Source organism: Berghia stephanieae, chromosome 4 (genome assembly GCF_034508935.2).
Source record: "Berghia stephanieae isolate SIO BIC M18660-M18661 chromosome 4, UCSD_Bste_1.3, whole genome shotgun sequence".
Classification (NCBI taxonomy): Eukaryota; Metazoa; Mollusca; class Gastropoda; order Nudibranchia; family Aeolidiidae; genus Berghia; species Berghia stephanieae.
In genome coordinates, this window is record NC_088363.1 from 79,803,467 (window position 1) to 79,822,335 (window position 18,869).

Genomic DNA, 18,869 nt, shown 5'->3' on the forward strand with positions numbered 1-18,869 from the left:
TGCCAAATATATGTATCAATTCGTAATGAACATAGCAAAGCCATAATTTTTGCTCGATCAAACTATGTAAAGAATACCTTACTCCACGAAAGACAACCCCAATGCATTATATAACAATGTAAACAACCTGACCAAAAGCCAATCATTTTATTCCTCTATATTACATGCCCATAGCTACCCAGGCGAATTAGCTACCCATTTTTCCATTAATTTTAATGACAATATTTCTACTATCCAAAAAGGGCTTGGCAATTTTACTAAACCCACTACGAATTATTATCCACGTCGCTCGAATATTGATTCACCACCTGATTTATACCATCGCCCTTTTACAACTATTGATTCGTTCAGGTGAGCTACTGAAGAAGAGCTTTTATCGATTAAAAAAAAAATGTTCTAGAACAATGTGCACTTTGGACCCTATCTGCGTGCCCTTCTGAACGTATGCCTGCCATTGCTATCATCGTCAACACAAGTCTTCTGTCTTCGGAGGTACCAACTATGTTGGAAACTGTCGTAGTGTGTACACTACTCAAGAAATCGACCATCGACAAAGACCAACTTAACTATAGACCTGTGTCTTATCTTACTTTATTGTCTAAAGTTATCGAAAAGGTGGTTGCACATCGTATTCATAAACATCTCCAAGATAACAAATTATATTCTAGTTTTCAATCTGCCTACAGACCAGGTCATAGCATTGAATATTTACTTGTGATTGTACATAATGATATCGGTAACTACTTGGTTAAGAAAAAAGTGTTATTCTTGTACTTCTCGACGTCGGTACCGCATTTGATACCATTGATCAAAATATTTTTCTCGCCAGATTAAAAAGTGTATATGGCATCAATAGGGTAGTTTTAAATTAGTTTTATTCTTACCTGAGTAGTAGGGGGCAGTTTGTCAACATAAATCACAAACATGTCTCTGATAATGTTCCATTATCTGTTGGCGTTCCACAATTATCAGTTTTAGGGCCTCTTATATTCACAATGTACACTGCACCTCTGAATCATTATCTCCTTTCTGCTGGTTTTCATTTTTACGCTGATGATACACAACTTTTCTTTTCTAATGACTCGTGGGATGGGCACGAAGCTATTCGAAGATTGGAGTCGTGCATCATTGCTATTAAAGACTGGATGACAATCATTAACAAATTAAAATTAAATATGAAAAAAACCCAAAAAACAGCTGTTCCAAAAGTGTAATATCGTCTACCCATATAAATATTGTAGATTGTAAAATAAGCATATCTAGAAACAGAGTCCAAAATCTTAATGTTTATTTTCACAGTAAAATTAATATACAAACTTATATTTATAATTTTTTTCAAAAATGTGATTTTTATTTCAAGAGAATCACTATGCTGGATATTGATATAAGGAAATTATTAGAATTTTCTCTTATACTTTAGAATAGATTATTGTAACACTCTTTTGTCTGGTTGCCTGACGATTTCTATCGATAGACTGCAGAAGGTGCAAAATAAGGCAGTCAGACTTGTTACTCTTACAAATTCGAAATAGCGCCATAATTCTACTCTACATGACCTTCACTGCTTCCTGGTCCACTATAGAATAGATAAGAAATTCCTTTACACACCTATAAATTATCTTTTACTAATTTACAGTTCGTTCTTAGGACAAAATATGTGTCCAAACATTTAAGAAGCCTAAGAAGCCTAAATACTGAATTATTTTACAGGACATTTTATGATTGATGCTGTTTTGTTTTGTTTTTCTTATATAATATGCGTGGGCCTATGTGTGTGTGTGTTTGTGTGTGTGTGTGTGTGTGGGGGGGGGTGGTTGTGCGTTTGAATTAATTGTAAAGCGATGAAGAGCAGTTTTAGGTGGATGCTTAGGCGCTATAAAAATGTATTGTTATTATTATTATTATTATTATTATTATTATTATTATTATTATTATATTATTATTATTATTATTTATTATTATTATTATTATTATTTTTATTATTATTATTATTATTATTATTATTATTATTATTATCATAATTATTATTATTAATATTTTTTGAAATGGCGCAATTCTGTCACAAACTGCTTTTCTCAAGATCGAAGAGACCCAGCTACCCAATCATTATAGCGTAGACAGCAAGTGAGGACCAGAAAATATCTCGACTTCACCCGGGATCGATCCTGTTACCCTTGTGTGTGAAGCGAGGGTTCTATGAACTGAGCTATCAGGTCTCTCGAGTAGAGTTTTTTTTGTGGGGCGGGGGGGGGGGGGGGTTATGTTGTGGATATTAACTCTTTTGTTCTGTCTGGCCCTGTTTTCCTCTCACATTCTGTGTTTGTTTCTGGTTTATCAGAAGAAAAAATATTTTAAACATTCTTGATGTTTCCTTTATACCAGTCCAATTCATACCAGGTTGTGTTACAGGAGTCGTTAGCGTGAAGCTTTGTGGTCTTGTGGTATAATACTCGTCTTCCGATTAGTAGGTCCCGAGTTTGAGTCTCGTTATGAACAGCGTAAAGTTGAATCCTGGGAAAAAGTCTTTTTACTCACATTCTCTCACCGTGCACTTGTGTACAATGGGTCACCTGCCACTAACAGCAATTATAAAGCAATAGGAAAGGATTTCGCTTATAACAGCTATAATAAAATCGATAACTGGTATGGATCGTAACTTATAGATAATTTACAGTATCAAAATTATGACTTTTCCGCTTATCCATTTTAAAGAAATTCGTTAAAATGGAAAGTTCGTTTAATTGAAACTGTAACGATATACATTCAGTATCTGATTATGAAGGAATCAATGGCAATCCTTAACTATCAGACATCTACATTTTATAACTATAAATACACATTACTGATGAATACAAATCAAAGTGAACATTACGCACTTTCAACATTATTTTGATTGCAAAATTTAGAGAAATAGCTTGTGTATAAAATATATGCCAAAGAGGATTACATAAATTTAACGTAAAATGATCAATAGTAGAAATTTATCAATTTAAGATGCATTGTTTCCACAAATATGTGCATACTGGACACATCAAAAAAAAAAATCAATCATGACATTCTAATGACGAGGATGAGGAAAAGGAGAAATGAAAGGGCTATGGAAAGATTTCGTGGCTTCACTCTATCCAATGAACTGTAATTTTCCTCCAGTTTGCGAAGGTTGGAGAATGCCTTTTCCCAGTCTTCCATTGTTATATCATTTTTTGCCTCGTCGGTGAGAGTAAATTCGGTGTTCCACCTCTCGGATCCAAATGAGCTCGATTGGATTCCGCTAACAGTGATATGGGGGAAGTCACGCAACCTCGTGTCAAAACATATTGATTAGACAGTTGATGTTTAAAATTACATTTTCCATGTTATTCTTTGCGATAATGTCCGTCGTAATCTACACCAACCATTAAGTACACGTCGCCTCGAGTCATTTTGTGTTTTGAAACATGGGTGCAGTCACGTGACTCACTATCATCTTTTTTTCTTTTTTTTTTTGTTTGGAATCGTTAGAGTTCTTGAAAGTCTTCATCATCATCATCATCATCATCATCATCATCATCATCATCATCATCATCATCATCATCATCATCATCATTATTATCATCATCATCTATTAAAGATATCAAATACAATGTTAAAAATTCGGCAAGACACTCGTCTTCTAAATATTGATCGACTGAAATGAGTCTCATGTTGTCAAAAGCTATTATAACCCCGGGAGGGGGGAAAGGGGGTTGTAATGCTCGTTCTCATTATCCTTTTTTATCATCATCTTATTTAATTCTTTGTTTTCTATGTCTTAAAATTGCCACCAATCATAGCATGTAAAGAGTGGGGATTCTATCGCTTGTTACATTAAAGTACATTTAAGTTGAAGTACTATCTTTACCAGTGTAACATTATTGTAATCTTTAATCAATAGATTTATAGCATTATTATTAATATTAAGGGATTTCAATGAATTTTATCCTATTTTGCCATATGTTATGTTATGTTATATTTTAAGTAAGGGTGTTAACTAATATTGTATTTACATACCCGATAGGCACTCATTCATTTTGGTTGACATTGCTGTAATTTAGGCAATTGTTGAATAAGATGTAGGTTTCAATCGACAAGTAATTTGAAATAAACCTTTGAAAATTGAGTTTGAATGACTGCATTGAGTTCTGATTCAAAGATAAATCGAATATATACAAAACAGGTCTGATCACGGAATGCCAAGATGGGCTGGGCTTGAATTAGCGTTACAACGAGGAGACCATAGCAATTTTGGTTATCCGACGTCGGTTTCAGAATATTTTCATTTCCACAATAAGCCTTTTTTCTATTCTGGTTATCAGAGTATTTCCATTTCAAACTTTAAGTATTTGGGTCATCAGAATTGTAAATACTTACACAATTCACTCGATATCACAAGGGGCTGTTGAAAATCATACCTCAACAGACTCCCTATTCTTGATTCACCGTAGGACTGGAAACAGGAGTTGGTCTGGTGATCATGGGGTCATCTTACAAATGGACGATCATTCTATGCCAGTGCGCCGCATCTTAAAGGTTCAAAACCATTTTTTTGAGATTATGAACCCAACGTAAAATATTTCGATTATAACGTCATTATTGTTGTAAATAAAACATTCGTTAACTTGGTGGTGACGAATCGAAAACCGTCTCATGCCAACATCCATGAGTCTCCGGTCTGGTTATTGATGGAACCAAAATGACGAATTGATTTTGTTATTGTTTTTAGCCAGCCATTGTTTTAAGTACTACTCACTAAATTCTATCCATCAGACTATAAATGTCAAGGTTACACATAATTTTGTAAGTTTTATCCGGCAGGATGATGTTTTGAGTATATTATCCAAACTCTTAGCATCAATAAAGATCCTTTATTAATCCGACAAGATTTTAAAATCATTTAAGTTAAATATACATCCCTTGCGCTGTTTTCCCATAACAATTTTGATGTAACTATGTTCTCTACGGAAGAACCCGATCATGTCATTCAATTGCCTGGTATAGGAGTGATCACCAAGTCAGTTGACTTGAGTAATTATGCAAAACACCTGTTTGACGTCATTGTATGGACGATACTGTGTGGCTGTATTGGTGTGATGGGAATTGTCACCAATATCATTAATCTGATTGTCTTTGTACGACAAGGGATATGGACTGAAAGGTGTGATTCTCTCTCTCTCTCCCCCTCTCTCTCTCTTTTTCTCTCTCTCTCCTCTCTCTCTCTCTCTCTCTCTCTCTCTCTCTCTGTGTGTCTCTCTTTATATATATATATATATATATATATATATATATATATATATGCAGAATGTGCATAGTGTCTCGTCTTGTCATATTGTATATGAAGCGATGATAGCTATGCTTATTGGCCGATAAATGACAATGCTCGTTAGATATTCTAGTCTCGACGTTTGTCCTTGTGTATAGCGCTTTGTACACATCATCCCACTTGACTCAGGTATAAATCAGTTCTTGGATATTGTCAGAGTATTAGAGTAAAATATTACGCCTAATAGGCGACTGATACTGCATGCAATGGAAATTTGAAACTGTATGGCCAGCAGGGGTAATATATGAAGCGTTGTGTAGTGCACTGGAATATACATATAAATTATCATATTTTTAATGTGCATACTAAATCTGTTCATGGTCAGACGAAAAGAATAAATTGCTATTTGTTTCCACCAATCCCTTCTACCAGTGTGACAGCCAGCCTTGCAGGTCTATCCTTGTCTGATCTGTGTTGTGACATCACCATGTTTTTCCACAGTGTCAACTTTGCCATTTGTTTAGAACCACCACCGAGCATTCCCTGGGATCCTTTGAGGTAATAATATAATATTATAAACATTATCAAAGCGTCGTTTGAATAGGCACCAACTGTACTGGAATCTTTTTGAATTACAAATGCTCAACATTTTAATTACAATTAACTCTGCAGCTATGACTGTTGTTATCGTTGCCACTAGTATAAGTTAACATAGAAATATCTTTATTTGTTTGTAGAGAGGTTAGAGGTTTCAAAGTAAACAATATGTAAATATAATTTACAATCCTTTTTACCACCACCACCACCACCACCACCACCACCACCACCACCATCATCATCATCATCATCATCATCATCATCATCATCATCATCATCATCATCGTCATCATTACTATTATGTTTATCATATCATCAACATCCCTATTGTAAAATCCCTCTTTAAAACGATATAGTCTAGATTGTGTTCTGAAGTTTCAATCCTGTTTGTTGTATACTTGCCCACCTATTTTTCTAACCACAGCATTATGTTCATCGCCAGCGGATGGCCCCGTGTGATGTTTACAAGAGTGACTTGTTGGATCACTGCCTATGTGGCTTTAGAAAGATGCATGTGTGTTGTCTTACCATTTAAGGTAAATCGAAAAGTGTATTTCAACTCTTTGATTTTTTTATCAGCCTATGGCTCTTCTGATAAGCAAATGCTTTTAAAGTGTCTGTTCTTTACACCTGATACATTTTAAATGCTATTGCATTTATTTACATCTTATTTCTGAAAATATAGTAAGTACTCAGCTGCCATTAACAAAATGTCTTAAATTCTAAGTTCTAATACCGCAAGGCTTTGCACTTAGACCAAGCCTATTCAATATGCAAAATTGGCATTTCATTACTTTAAAAAATAAATAAAGTGATTATAAATTCTAATTATACGTGCGGATAATTAAAAATTATGCACTATTAGGTCCCGTTGTCTAGGCATTTCATGAAGGAATATGGGTAAGCCAATGCGACTTTTTAAAAATTGGAACCGACATCAAATTGGTCAAGATTCTAAAGTTCTACAGATAGATTATATGTAATATTTTGACTTATATGTTACAGGAGAAAATAAAAAAAAGGTTAATGCAGTGAATATATGATGGTAAAATTTGAATTTTTCTTTCATAAAACTATATTTGAAATGTAATATCAATATTATATCTATTTTTTTAAATTGACAGCAACAAGATATTGTGCTTATATTTTAGTGAACGAAACTTACAACTTATATTCAACCTGATACAGGAAGGATCTTTCCCCAACATAATAACATCGCATTTTTCTTTCAAAAATCAAACAACAATAGTATAACTGATTTCAATTTCATCCATCTAATTGATGGTTTATATTACAGGTCAAACAAATGTTTACGGCTCCTAGATCAATTGTCGTGATTGTCACAATCTTTACAGTCACAATCGCTTCATACCTTCCCATATTCTACAGTCAACGGCTAGAAAACGACCTTGACCCTGCCACAAATGTCACCAAACTTCGAATGGTTTTTACAGCAAATAAAGAAGAGATCGAGGTCATTTCAAGCAATATAAATGACATTATTCTACCGACCATATCAATGTCCATAGCAATCATTTGTACACAACTAACAATCGCACGATTAAACGCTTCGTCAAAATGGAGGAAGAAAAATGCAAATTCTGGGCTTGGCAGTTCTGAGACAGGTACTGAATTAAAAACTTATCCAAAGAAACAAGACGACCCATATGAAACGAAACAAAGAACTGTTACTTCGGGTAAAACATCGAGCAAAGAGACAAAAGTTGTAAAAATGGTTACGTTCATTTGTACAATATTCATTATCTGTAACCTACCTTGTGTTATTTTGTTCTATGTTAAATTATTGGTCCCTGGGTTTCATAACTCTGGACGCTACAATAATTTATACTATTCAATGTTTGCCTTGGATTTCATGCTGGAAACGATTAATTCGAGTATTAATATCGTTGTATATTATAACATGAGTACCAAATACAAGCAAGAGTTTAGAACTTTGTTTGGAATGAAAGACAAAATTTGAACACGTAAGCATTTCATATAGAAGAAAATACAAAGATCTCTTTAAAAATGTGCGATGTAAAAAAACATATTATATATAATTGCGTAACAAAAGCAGTACAGCATAAGCCCAACTGTTTTCGCCTTAGCAATCAGAACCTAGGTACGAAATCAAATAAACTTTTTTCTAATGTTGATGCTGTGCGTTAAAGTAGAATAGTCATCAGTTCGGCCCACCAGTTGAACCATACCAATACACAAAACTATGCGTGACATTAAATGCTTATCGTCCGATTGAATGTGATTGGTGAGAAACAATCACCCATTTAGGAGTCTAAAAGCAATAATAAAGAGAGAAGTGACGTCAATATTATTCATTATATACCCCAACGTATTTCAATTTTGAGAATTGTATTGAAAGTATTTGAGGTTCTAATAAGTCATATCTACACACAATGCAATACTATGACGTTCTATTAAAAGACAAAACAGAGAGAGAGAGAGAGAGAGAGAGAGAGAGAGAGAGAGAGAGAGAGAGAGAGAGAGAGAGAGAGAGAGAGAGAGAGAGAGAGAGAGAATTAGTTTGCAAATATATCAAAATGCACTTTTGATTTATTAATTTTGAAAACGTTCAAATTTATTTGGCGCTTGCCGAATTTGGACTGGACAAGGAATGAATTTGGCTACGTAACGTTTAAATTTGGTTTCGATTGCCGAAATTTTATTGGAAAGTGCCGAAATTAGTCTGCGTTATTGAATTTGGACCATGGCTGTTCCATTTCCTTGGGAAAAGGTGTAATGGTAATGGCAATAATAATAATAATAATAATAATAATAATAATAATAATAATAATAATAATAATAATAATAATAATAATAATAATAATAATAATAAATTATGCATCCCTTTCAACAAGAATCGTATCCCAGTGTCTGCTGGCTGCTTTACAATAGTATTTACTTAATTATAATTTCAAGATCATTAGGATTCTGAAAAGCGAATATAAAATTGCAAAGACAAGGAGTATAATTACGTTGTGTTGTCTTTCTTTACGATAACGAATACAATTATTATCAAATTTCATATTTATGGTTAAAAATTCAGTATCCAAGACAGGGTTCATCTCTACAATAGATAGTTCAAAATTGACGTCGCTCATGTCTTTGTTATTGTTTTTTGCCATCCGCGTTTATGAGTAATGCTCACTGAACTGTATTAACCCGACTATAAACGTTCATGGATACACACAGTTTTGTGTGTTGGTCCGTTAAACTTCCAGATGGCAATGTTATGAGCTTCTTAGCCATGCGCATACTATCTATATACTGCATTGAGATGTAGGCAGTGTTACATTTCTGGTTTATATTCGAGCTACCTTTCCTTTGCCTCATCTTTTCACAGTCTCTTTTTGCAAGCCATGATATTATACTTTGTTTGAATCCTTATTTTTTTATCTGTCCTATTTGTCCTTGTTTTCTTTTTCATAGTCGCGTATAAAGATTAAAGTGCTGTCAGATCTTAATATAATGTTGAAATAACAACATCGCTAAATTCTACAGTATTGCCTCTTCATAAAATCACATGTCATCATCAGCATCATCATCATCATCCTCGTTGTCGTCGTCGTCATTATCGTCATTATCATCACCAACATCATCATCATAATCAACATCGTCCTCACCATCATCATCATCATCATCATCATCATCATCATCATCATCATCATCATCATCATCATCATCATCATCATCGTCATCATCATCATCATCATCATCCTCCTCCTCCTCGTCCTCATCCTCCTCATCATCATCATCATCATCATCATCATCATCGTTATCAAACTTATCATCATCGTGGTCGTCGTCAACATTATCACTATCATCATCATCATCATCATCATCATCATCATCATCATCATCATCATCATCATCATCATCATCACCAAATGCTGGGGATACCATAAAGAAAAAGACAAAGCAGAAAAAGATAAAACATACATGGCGACTTTATATTTTATTTATATGCATGATACATGATTAGCTACTGTTGTTCGTAATGGCAATGATGATGATGATGATGATGATGACGACGACGACGATCATGATGATGATCATAAAGTTGAGGAGGATGGTAATGATAATGCTGATAATAATAATGATTTATAGTATGTTGAAATAGAAATGTCCAATAAATATATCGATAATTTACTTATATTAATGATACTTATGTTGGCATCGTATATAATCGTTTAGTAAATTAAATAGTCATAAAATCAATTATTCCAATCTAAACTGACTATGAAATAGGATTCAATAGTCGTAACGTCGCTTCCTTCCTAATGACGCATGGTAACTTAGTAACACTGGCTCTAAACTATCGGAACAATGGCGGACGCCGTATGAAATATTTCTCCGGCGAGCATAAAAGCGTATCCAGAGGGAGAAAAAACAATTAAATTCGATCACGTTTTGACTTTTACACATTCTGATCACAAGGCATATGAAAAGTTCTAGCCAGCATGAAGAATAAAAAGTAATGATTTTCTTTGTTTAGAACCAAGATGGCCGCCGTTGCCGAGGACGTGGCATCAGACTACTGAATCCAATTGAGTTAAGCAAATAATGCTAGATGGCTAGAGCGTAAGGTTGTTCACATATGGAATAAAACACAGCATTGAAATCCACAAAAGACATGGCTTTTTCAACAATATATTGTACATATTGCGTGGCATTGCGTCAAGATTTTACATGCCCTTAAGGAGAGAACTTCAACATAGCACTGCGCATGCGTCTCTCTTATCAACTGAGGAAATCTATCGTTTGGTTAATGAGATATTACTTTGAAATGTTATTATATACATAATTTTATAAAATAAAAATATAACCAATGAATTTATTTTGATGAAAAGTTCACGCACAGTGATGCACCAGTTAAATTGGTTCTCCGCCATCTTTTAGTCTGAGTTACCAATCCGTGAAGTCAGTGATTTTACGGTTGGTAATCTTAAAATCTTGGGTGTGTTCCTTATTTTTCATTCTTTGCAACACATCACTGTGAACTTTTCATCCAAATAAGTTATTTGGTTATATTTTTATATTATAAAAGTATGTATATAATAGCATTTTTAAAGTGATATCTCATTAACCAAACGATAGATTTCCTCAGTTGATAAGAGAGACGCATACGCAATACTATGTTGACGTTCTCTCTTTAAGGGAATGTCACAGCGGCGTGGCGTATTGACGGCATATGGTGGTGCCATGATAAGAAGAAAAAAAATTCTTAAACAGTGAACACGATAAAGATGAGACAGCACGTTAAAAACTCTCTTTTTTGGAAGGGTGGGGGGAAGGTCGATGGTTTCTACGAGTAGACAAAACTCACAAAAACAAATAATTCATGAAAACAACAAGCCACAACACTGAGATATAAGTCCCGTGTGAAAAGATCTTTGTAATTATTCTTTGTCAACCATATAAAGGATTGGATTTGGTAGATAATGCAATCAAGATGTGATAAATGTAAATCAAAAGAGAAAAAAAAAACCTATGACAGAAATTACTTACTTGTAGTATTTGTAAAGAAAATCTGCACGGCGATGTTTCATCTCTGCAAATCTTTTTAGAATTTGTTTATTGAAATCTGGAATGGTATCTATTTCAGCTTTGTGAGTTGACAGAATCATTAACTAATTTAACAGCTCTTGTTTCATTGAATTTTGCAAGGAATTTTTCACTCTTTTAAGGGTGCTAAACAACGTTCAGGAGGTCAAGAAATACGATGGAAGTGGTTAAGATAACTATAGCCTATAAATGTCTATGATTTGTCAGTGTCTGTTGTTTCTGTAAAAAGTAGACAATGAAAACAAAAGAAACGTTTTTTTTCTAAACTAACTGTGAGCCATCCATGTCTGTCATACCATGTCACTGAAAAAGAGCGTTTTCGAGATTTCCACACCTGTGTTAATTCAAAATCAGTTGGTTGGTGAGGAACTAGTCTTTTTTTTCTAATTTGTCATCTAGTGTCAATCTCCCAAACGGTCGGTGAAGTAAAGAGTCAACTTGATTCATTGCAATTCATTGTTTAACAAAACAAAACTTCAAAGTATATCTCAAATAATGGAAATCAGTGAAATACGATTAATGATTGCACAAATGAAAGGTAGATTCAGATCTTAAAGCATCACAAAGAAAAAATCACTCCACCTAAGTACTTACGAAATCAAAAAAAAACACACCAAAGTATAACTGTTGACAATCTTCGCTTTCTTTCTCTGACTGACACAAATACACACGCACAAACACACACATACACACACACATACACAAACACACACACACACACACACAGACACAAATAAACACTCATACACACGTAACCATCAACTCGGCACTACAAGCAAGAAAAATGTTGGTAAATTCGTCTACAATGCTTCGTTGCAAAGAATTACTTTATTCAATAAACGTGAAAAAGAGGGGGGGGGGGGGGTATTTTGTTAGTCATATTTTTAAGTCTTATGTTGTTTCTCTTTGCTGGTTACAAATGAACTTGACAATGATCAGTGTTTTTGACAGTTAATGTAATATTTTGCATGGCCGAAGTTACACTAATTATGACGTAAATGGTGCAACATTGGCGCATCCCCCCAGTTCAACGGTGGAGCTCTCAGATCCTGGCACAAGTCGAGGGTTTTTCCGCTATTTTAAGATAGTATAATTCGACCCAGATTCTCGCTAAAACACCTCTAGCAATACTAGTGGATAGAGCATTAACTGGAGCTTGGATTGCTTTGCACCACGGTGTTGACTCAGTCACTAATTCGCGCAGTGATGTCACCAACACACGAGTCGGCGCAGTGCGTGATTCGGAATCTTGAATAGAGTGGAGACTAAAAAGGCAGTATGTTGTTGGCGAATTGGCGAAAGACAGTGGAGTTAAAGTTTCTCAGTTTTATTTTTAATTAAATTATGCTGTTAATGATTTTTAAAAGATTGGTGTGGTGCCTGGCACCATTCGATCCAATGGCCCCACGCCACTGGAATGTCAAGATTTTTACATTCTTGGTGTCTGGATTCGATGCGTGTTCCAGCTTGTGGATCAACTGTGGGGATATAGTTTTTACTCCAAAGTGCAGGAGTGTAAGAATTGCTTTATTCTGCCCCTCAAACGATTTTCATTTAATTTTTATCTGTTTGGAAGACGTTTATAAAATGTCACATCGTATTCTAAAGTGAAGCTAAATTAAACGTTTGATCATTTAATGTCGTTGGCTGCTATCTTGATGTCTTAACATGTTATTGTTTATGAAAAGTTTAGAATAATAGGTAGGATTATCCATCAGTGTAGCTGAATTATTTTGAGTAGATCTCCATGATTTACTATGGCGATAAAAAAAGCTTATCATTAAAGACTTATATTATTTTATACATTGCGTGGTCTATAAGAAATAACTGCTCATTTAAATCAATTGCGATGATAAAAAAAAATCCTTTTCTATATAGGGGTTCCTCAGTGATGATAACCATAAAGACAGTCGGGAGTCGGCAATAAAAATGATAGGTGAAAATGGCATGTCAAAAGCCAGTTATAAATGACATTTATTGGGCGTCTTTTCTCTCGTGTACATATTATGATCTTACATAAGTATCAAAGTCCTGAAGGAGTTCGCTTGATTAGCAATTATGAAAGGCAACGATAATATATATTATAAATGGATGACGTATTGAGGTCGATCAAATGAATTACAATTATTGTAGATTTTGGCATACATGTAACGACCGCCTCAAAACTGTAGAATGTGGTCTTGTGGTATGTCACTCGCTAGGAGATTGGAAGGTCCTGGGTTCGAGCCTCGCTCGACGCATAGTTGAGTCCTTGGAAAAGGCTCTTTATTCACATTCTCCTGCCGTACTCAGGTGTAAAATGAGTACCTGGCCGTAAACAGCGTGTAATATCGCCTAACCGGCGTCATGTCTCGTTGTACATGTTACGCGTTACTGTTTGTCAGGGACCCCTTTAGTAAAGCGCTTTGAGCACGTTGAGTGAATATTGCGATGTATAAAAGCTCAATTTTTAAAAAATTAAAAAGATGTTAACAATTGAAATTATAGTTAGAAATATGAGTCTTGGATTAGGTTTCGTGCTTTATTACAGAGAAAAAATTAGCATTTCAAATTTCTGGTCATTTCAAATTTAAGATCCATTTGTTAGTATCTTTATCATTCCGACATAATACTACCACTTTGGTGCCATTGTCACATATGCGAACACAATTCTGTTATGTAACACAATCCTGATTATTTCTGTTTCAAGTTGAGTCACTTCATAAAATTAACATTTATTTACATTCTGGGATCTAAAACGTATTAAAACCTGTCCATCCAGCAGTAGGTGGACATCTGGGTTTATTAGATTTGGTGGAAAGTATATTGAGATAGACTTGCTACTATTTTAAAGAAAACTATAAGGATATTGTTGCTATTCGTTTAGTGCTACAAAATCTATACAAGATCCGGCTCCGGCTCTGATTTTGGCTCAGGCTTCAACCTAAATGGCTGTAAAGAAAGTAATCTGTGTTTTGATTAATGGCCTGTATATTATACAGTGAACAGGAGCCAAAACTTGCCCCTTTAACGTTGGAATTGAAACCTTTGCCTATCTGTGTTTCCAGAAAAATTGAAGCAGTCTTCCAAAGATGTATACCAAGTGTTTAATACTATGACACCGACACGATTTGATTGCTCACATACAATCTAAAACAATGCAAGCTTTACCGGTAGCGATACTCCTGTTATTATTCGCTTCTACTCTCAAACTTTGTTGTTTTTTTTTTTTTCAATTAACCTCCTGATGCCAAAACTGTGTTATCACATTTAAGACATTGAGGACGCTGTCCCAATTTCAAGGTGATTATTCTTCTTATTCCAATTCGAAAACGTGGATCATATCTCTCTTTTCTTTCCTGTTTTAATCAATCTCAACATTTTTCATAATTCACTCACTTTTCAAGCCATAAATACTTTTTATCGTTTAGTATACGTGCCAATTCCTCATTAAATGGTTTGTAAAATTTGTATATCATTCGTCTTGTGGAAGGCAACATAGGCCCAGATTTCTTGTAGTGCTGTCCCCTGTTGTACGGTTTGGTATCTGTAATGCGTTTCATCTCAGAAGCTGATACAGGATCTAGATAGAAAAAAAATTAGATTGTTAAGTAACTGCATGATTTAGGGAATACATATTTAATTTGATATTTAGTTTTATTCTTTTTTTTTAAGCACAGATATAAATTATACAATAGAGAATTTCGCATTTTGGCACTTTTCTATTGATAAGTGCATTTTCTTGTATTGATTCAAGCGGCTTGTTCAAACCATGCTTGAATAAGGTATTACGATTTGTTACTCAATAAACAAATGACAGTCATTAAGCTTTGAAAATGTTCAACGACGAGCAACGAAAATGCCCCTCAGTGTCTATTAATGATCGTATAAATAAAGGTTAAGACTTTTTGATCTCCTTAGTGAAAGTCACATATTATACAATAAAGCTTAATGTTTTGTTAATTTTGGCAAAATGACAAGGAAACTTTGACTACATGTCTTGATATTTTAAGATAAACCGGGACTTGATATGAACACAAAAACGCAAGGCTTCTGGAAACAAACATCTCATAAATTTTTTTGACAGGCTGGGTATATTTTCAATCAAATGATTTTCGAATAAAAGATTTTATTGGATGAAAAAATAATATGTGTTCTACCAATTCAGGATTACGCTGTCGATTAAGAATTACCTAGTCCCAAGAAAGTGAATACTTTGTTTAGCCAATAATCCATGTTGACACTATAGTCTTCCATGTGTACAACAAAGAGCTGATTCCTTGGAAATATTTTCAGAGCATCTAGAATGAGACGACTGTAGATGCTTGCTGTAAATGAATGAATCTGAGTTGGAAAGAGAAAAATATATTCCATTTCTCACCTTTGAAAGTAGAGTATTTTCAAAATATATTCATAGATTGTATTGAAATAATCATTAAGACGTGAATGGCAATTACGGGCAGTTAGAAAGCGATAGGTACGAATCACGTGGGCACAACGTTGACAATTAACAGTCGTCAAATCAAGCTTTATACATAATGATATCATATTTTGTTCCCGGGTTAAAAGGTAAAGTATGTATTTAAAAATTCACATTCATAATACACATTAAACGCTCAATGCACTTCTCAATGCTTTATATGATTTGCTTGCATTTAATGTGGATCAATTTAGATTTCATGAACAGACGAGTCTGTTATACAAGCTGTAATAGGGCTCTTTTTTAACTAACACTTTTCTTGCAATTTTTGTCACTCAACGAGGTGACGTGAGTCCAGTTAAAAATGTGAGCAAGAAAGTAATAAACAAAAATGATTATACCAGCTTCGAAAAAGAACAAAATACCAATCACGGAAATTTCAGACCCAAGACCCTTCTTCCAGCAATAGCAATTCAATACAAACATTAATACATCACTTATAATCCAGACAGACGGCAGAAAAATATAAATTTAGAAAGGTTGGAACACACAAGGTAGAGTCTTGTCATCATTGTTATCTATTCGTACATAGACAACGCTTAGCATCGGCTGATTTTGTCACCAGTGGTGTAGTCCAAGTCGCTCTTGGTGGTTTGTAGATCAAACACAGTCCACCTACTTCCACGGAAATTCAATTTACCCCATTGCTGTCCGTTGCACTCTCTATGACCCTTACCTTCGATGGCTCTTCAGCGTAAACGCTAATGCTCCCTTTGAGCCTCGAAGTGTCCTCTCGTTGGACCACCGTATCGCCTGGGATCTGGAATCGAGAAGATTGCGCGCCTGAGTAAAGGTGGGTCTCCTGTAGTAGGAGAATATCGGTGCTATGGGCGGCCAGTAGCTTTGACAAAAGCTCATTTTTTGCCATACCCTGGCTCTCGACATTGAGGGATAATATATGCGTCAGGTCGCTATTCCCGATATCGCATTTTCCATCAGAAAATGTGTTAGGACGTTCGCTATTTTTCGAACGTACCGACGACCCTGGCGACACGAACGCGGCAGTATTTGGCTAGGCGGCCGACCGCTTCACCATTGAAATTCCTGTTTTGTGTGTCTCATCATGAACAAAGTGTGTGGCACCCGGGATGGCGATGGCCATTCGATCACGGGGTTGGATCTTCAATAATAGTCACATATCGGGCGAGCAGCTCAGGTGGCTTGCTGGCTCGATACCCGGGATGGTCTCGTGACGGTCAACCGGTATTTATACCTTTGCCCTCGATATGCCTCAAGCCTCCTTACCAGCGTCAAAGTAGAAGATACACGATGGGGGAGAGAATGGCGTACCATGATCACCGATGTCTGACACAGACTATGTACTTGAAGAAGAAGAATATAGCAGGGTTGCACTAGTTGTCACTATGGAAAAAAATATGCAAGCATACCTATGTCTGAAATCAGTCGCTAATTCATTTGATTCTAAGAAACATAAACATGATTTGCTAACCTTTATATAATAAAATAACAAAAGTGTTGAATAGGCAATAATTACTGCCGTACCTTTGACCGATATTTCAATTCTTTACTGTAAAGGCAAGATCTGAAAGGGTGCTCCACGAAGCATTTCATATAATTGTTTATTGTCATTTTTGCCCAATCATGGAATTCTTCCGGGGTTGTCTTGGTTCTGCTCCGATTAGAATTGTGCAAGTAATCTGAATATAGTCTTGGAATAAAAATCAGAGATAAGATCATAAACATTGATGAGGGGATAAAATCGAAAATAAACCCTTTTAAAATTGTGAATATTTATTCCCACCAAGTTTGATGTGCGACTATGTGGTCTAAAGGTATGACACTCGCCTTCTGATGGACCTGGGTTCGAGCCCCGCTATGAGCGACGCATAGTTGAGACCTTGAAAAAAGCGTCTTCCCATCATCTCACCGTATTCAGGTTTAAAATTAAGTACATGATCGTTAACAGAGTTGTAATATCGCCCAACAAGCGTCATGCTTCGTCCTACATGTTAACGTTGCTGTTTGCTAGGGGTCCCTTGTAAAGCGCGTTGAGCAAGCTTAGTAGATATTGTACGATATTAAAAAGCTCAAGATGCTGCTTTTTGTATTTGCGTCCGGCCTTCAAAAACGAGTATTAAGTAGGGAGGAATCAGATAAGGAGAACTGAATGATCATTCATATCATGAGACTGAGATAATAACATTAAACCTGACTGATCCAAAAGAAGTGGAAGAAGAAGAAGAAGAAGAAGAAGAAGAAGAAGAAGAAGAAGAAGAAGAAGAAGAAGAAGAAGAAGAAGAAGAAGAAGAAGAAGAAGAAGAAGAGGAAGAAGAAGAAAGATGAAGAAGAAAAAAAAGAAAGATGATGATGATGATGATGATGATGATGATGATGAAGAAGAAGAAGAAATATGATGATGAAGAAGGAGAAGAAAGATGATGAAGAAGAAGGAGTACGAGAAAAAGGAGGGGGAATCCTCTGTTTGAAACACAACAAAAAAAAAGATGAATTTAAGAAACAGGCCTTGTAAATCTAAAGAACGACGTGTGTATATATTTGTATTTATCTCTCTATTATATGTGTATCGGAGAAATAAATTTCAGATAAAGTATGTACGTGTGTCTATGTGTATATAATATGTGTGTGTGTGTGTGTGTGTGTGTGTGTATGTGTGTGTGTGTGTGCGTGTGTATGCGTGCGAGCGCGTGTGTTCGTGTCATGTCATGCAGCACTAAACACAGTATTGTTTGAATCGCTCCCGATTGGAGAACACATTCTGTCCTTTGTAATGAATGTCATATGAGTTATCTTTTATGTATTTACATCTTATTTTGTTGAATGTTTAATTCTATGGGCATGTTTTTGTCATGATCCAGTAGTTGTATGTGGAGATTTATTATTCATATTCTTTTAAAATTCACTCATCTATCCATTGAATGGTGTGTTGAATAATTTCTTAAGAGTTATTAACACCTGGATTTGATTATCATT

At 35.1% G+C, this 18,869-nt stretch overlaps 2 protein-coding genes across 3 annotated transcripts in view; one reads left to right on the forward strand and one right to left on the reverse strand.

Annotated features, from left to right (window-relative positions):
* Positions 1-4,051: 4,051 nt before the first annotated feature.
* On the forward strand, positions 4,052-8,225 carry LOC144971342 (uncharacterized). 2 transcript variants are annotated; one of them, XM_078912066.1, is made up of 4 exons: positions 4,052-5,173; positions 5,711-5,836; positions 6,300-6,411; positions 7,173-8,225. In XM_078912066.1, the coding sequence occupies exons 1-4, from the start codon at positions 4,968-4,970 to the stop codon at positions 7,854-7,856; spliced, it is 1,128 nt and encodes a 375-aa protein (XP_078768192.1). In that variant the 5' UTR covers positions 4,052-4,967; the 3' UTR covers positions 7,857-8,225. The 2 variants fall into 2 exon arrangements, with proteins under 2 accessions (XP_078768192.1, XP_078768193.1); XM_078912067.1 differs by having other exon boundaries at positions 4,827-5,173; positions 6,318-6,411; positions 7,173-7,990.
* A 6,457-nt stretch (positions 8,226-14,682) lies between these two features.
* The window catches only part of LOC144971857 (uncharacterized), a 41,665-nt gene continuing 37,478 nt past the window's right edge, over positions 14,683-18,869 (reverse strand). Inside the window, exons 18-20 of the mRNA XM_078912932.1 lie at positions 17,421-17,586; positions 15,631-15,781; positions 14,683-15,020 (exon numbers count right to left, since the gene is read on the reverse strand). Of these exons, the coding sequence (XP_078769058.1) occupies positions 14,833-15,020; positions 15,631-15,781; positions 17,421-17,586 (505 nt within the window). The 3' untranslated portion in view covers positions 14,683-14,832. The remainder of the gene's footprint in view (positions 15,021-15,630; positions 15,782-17,420; positions 17,587-18,869) is intronic.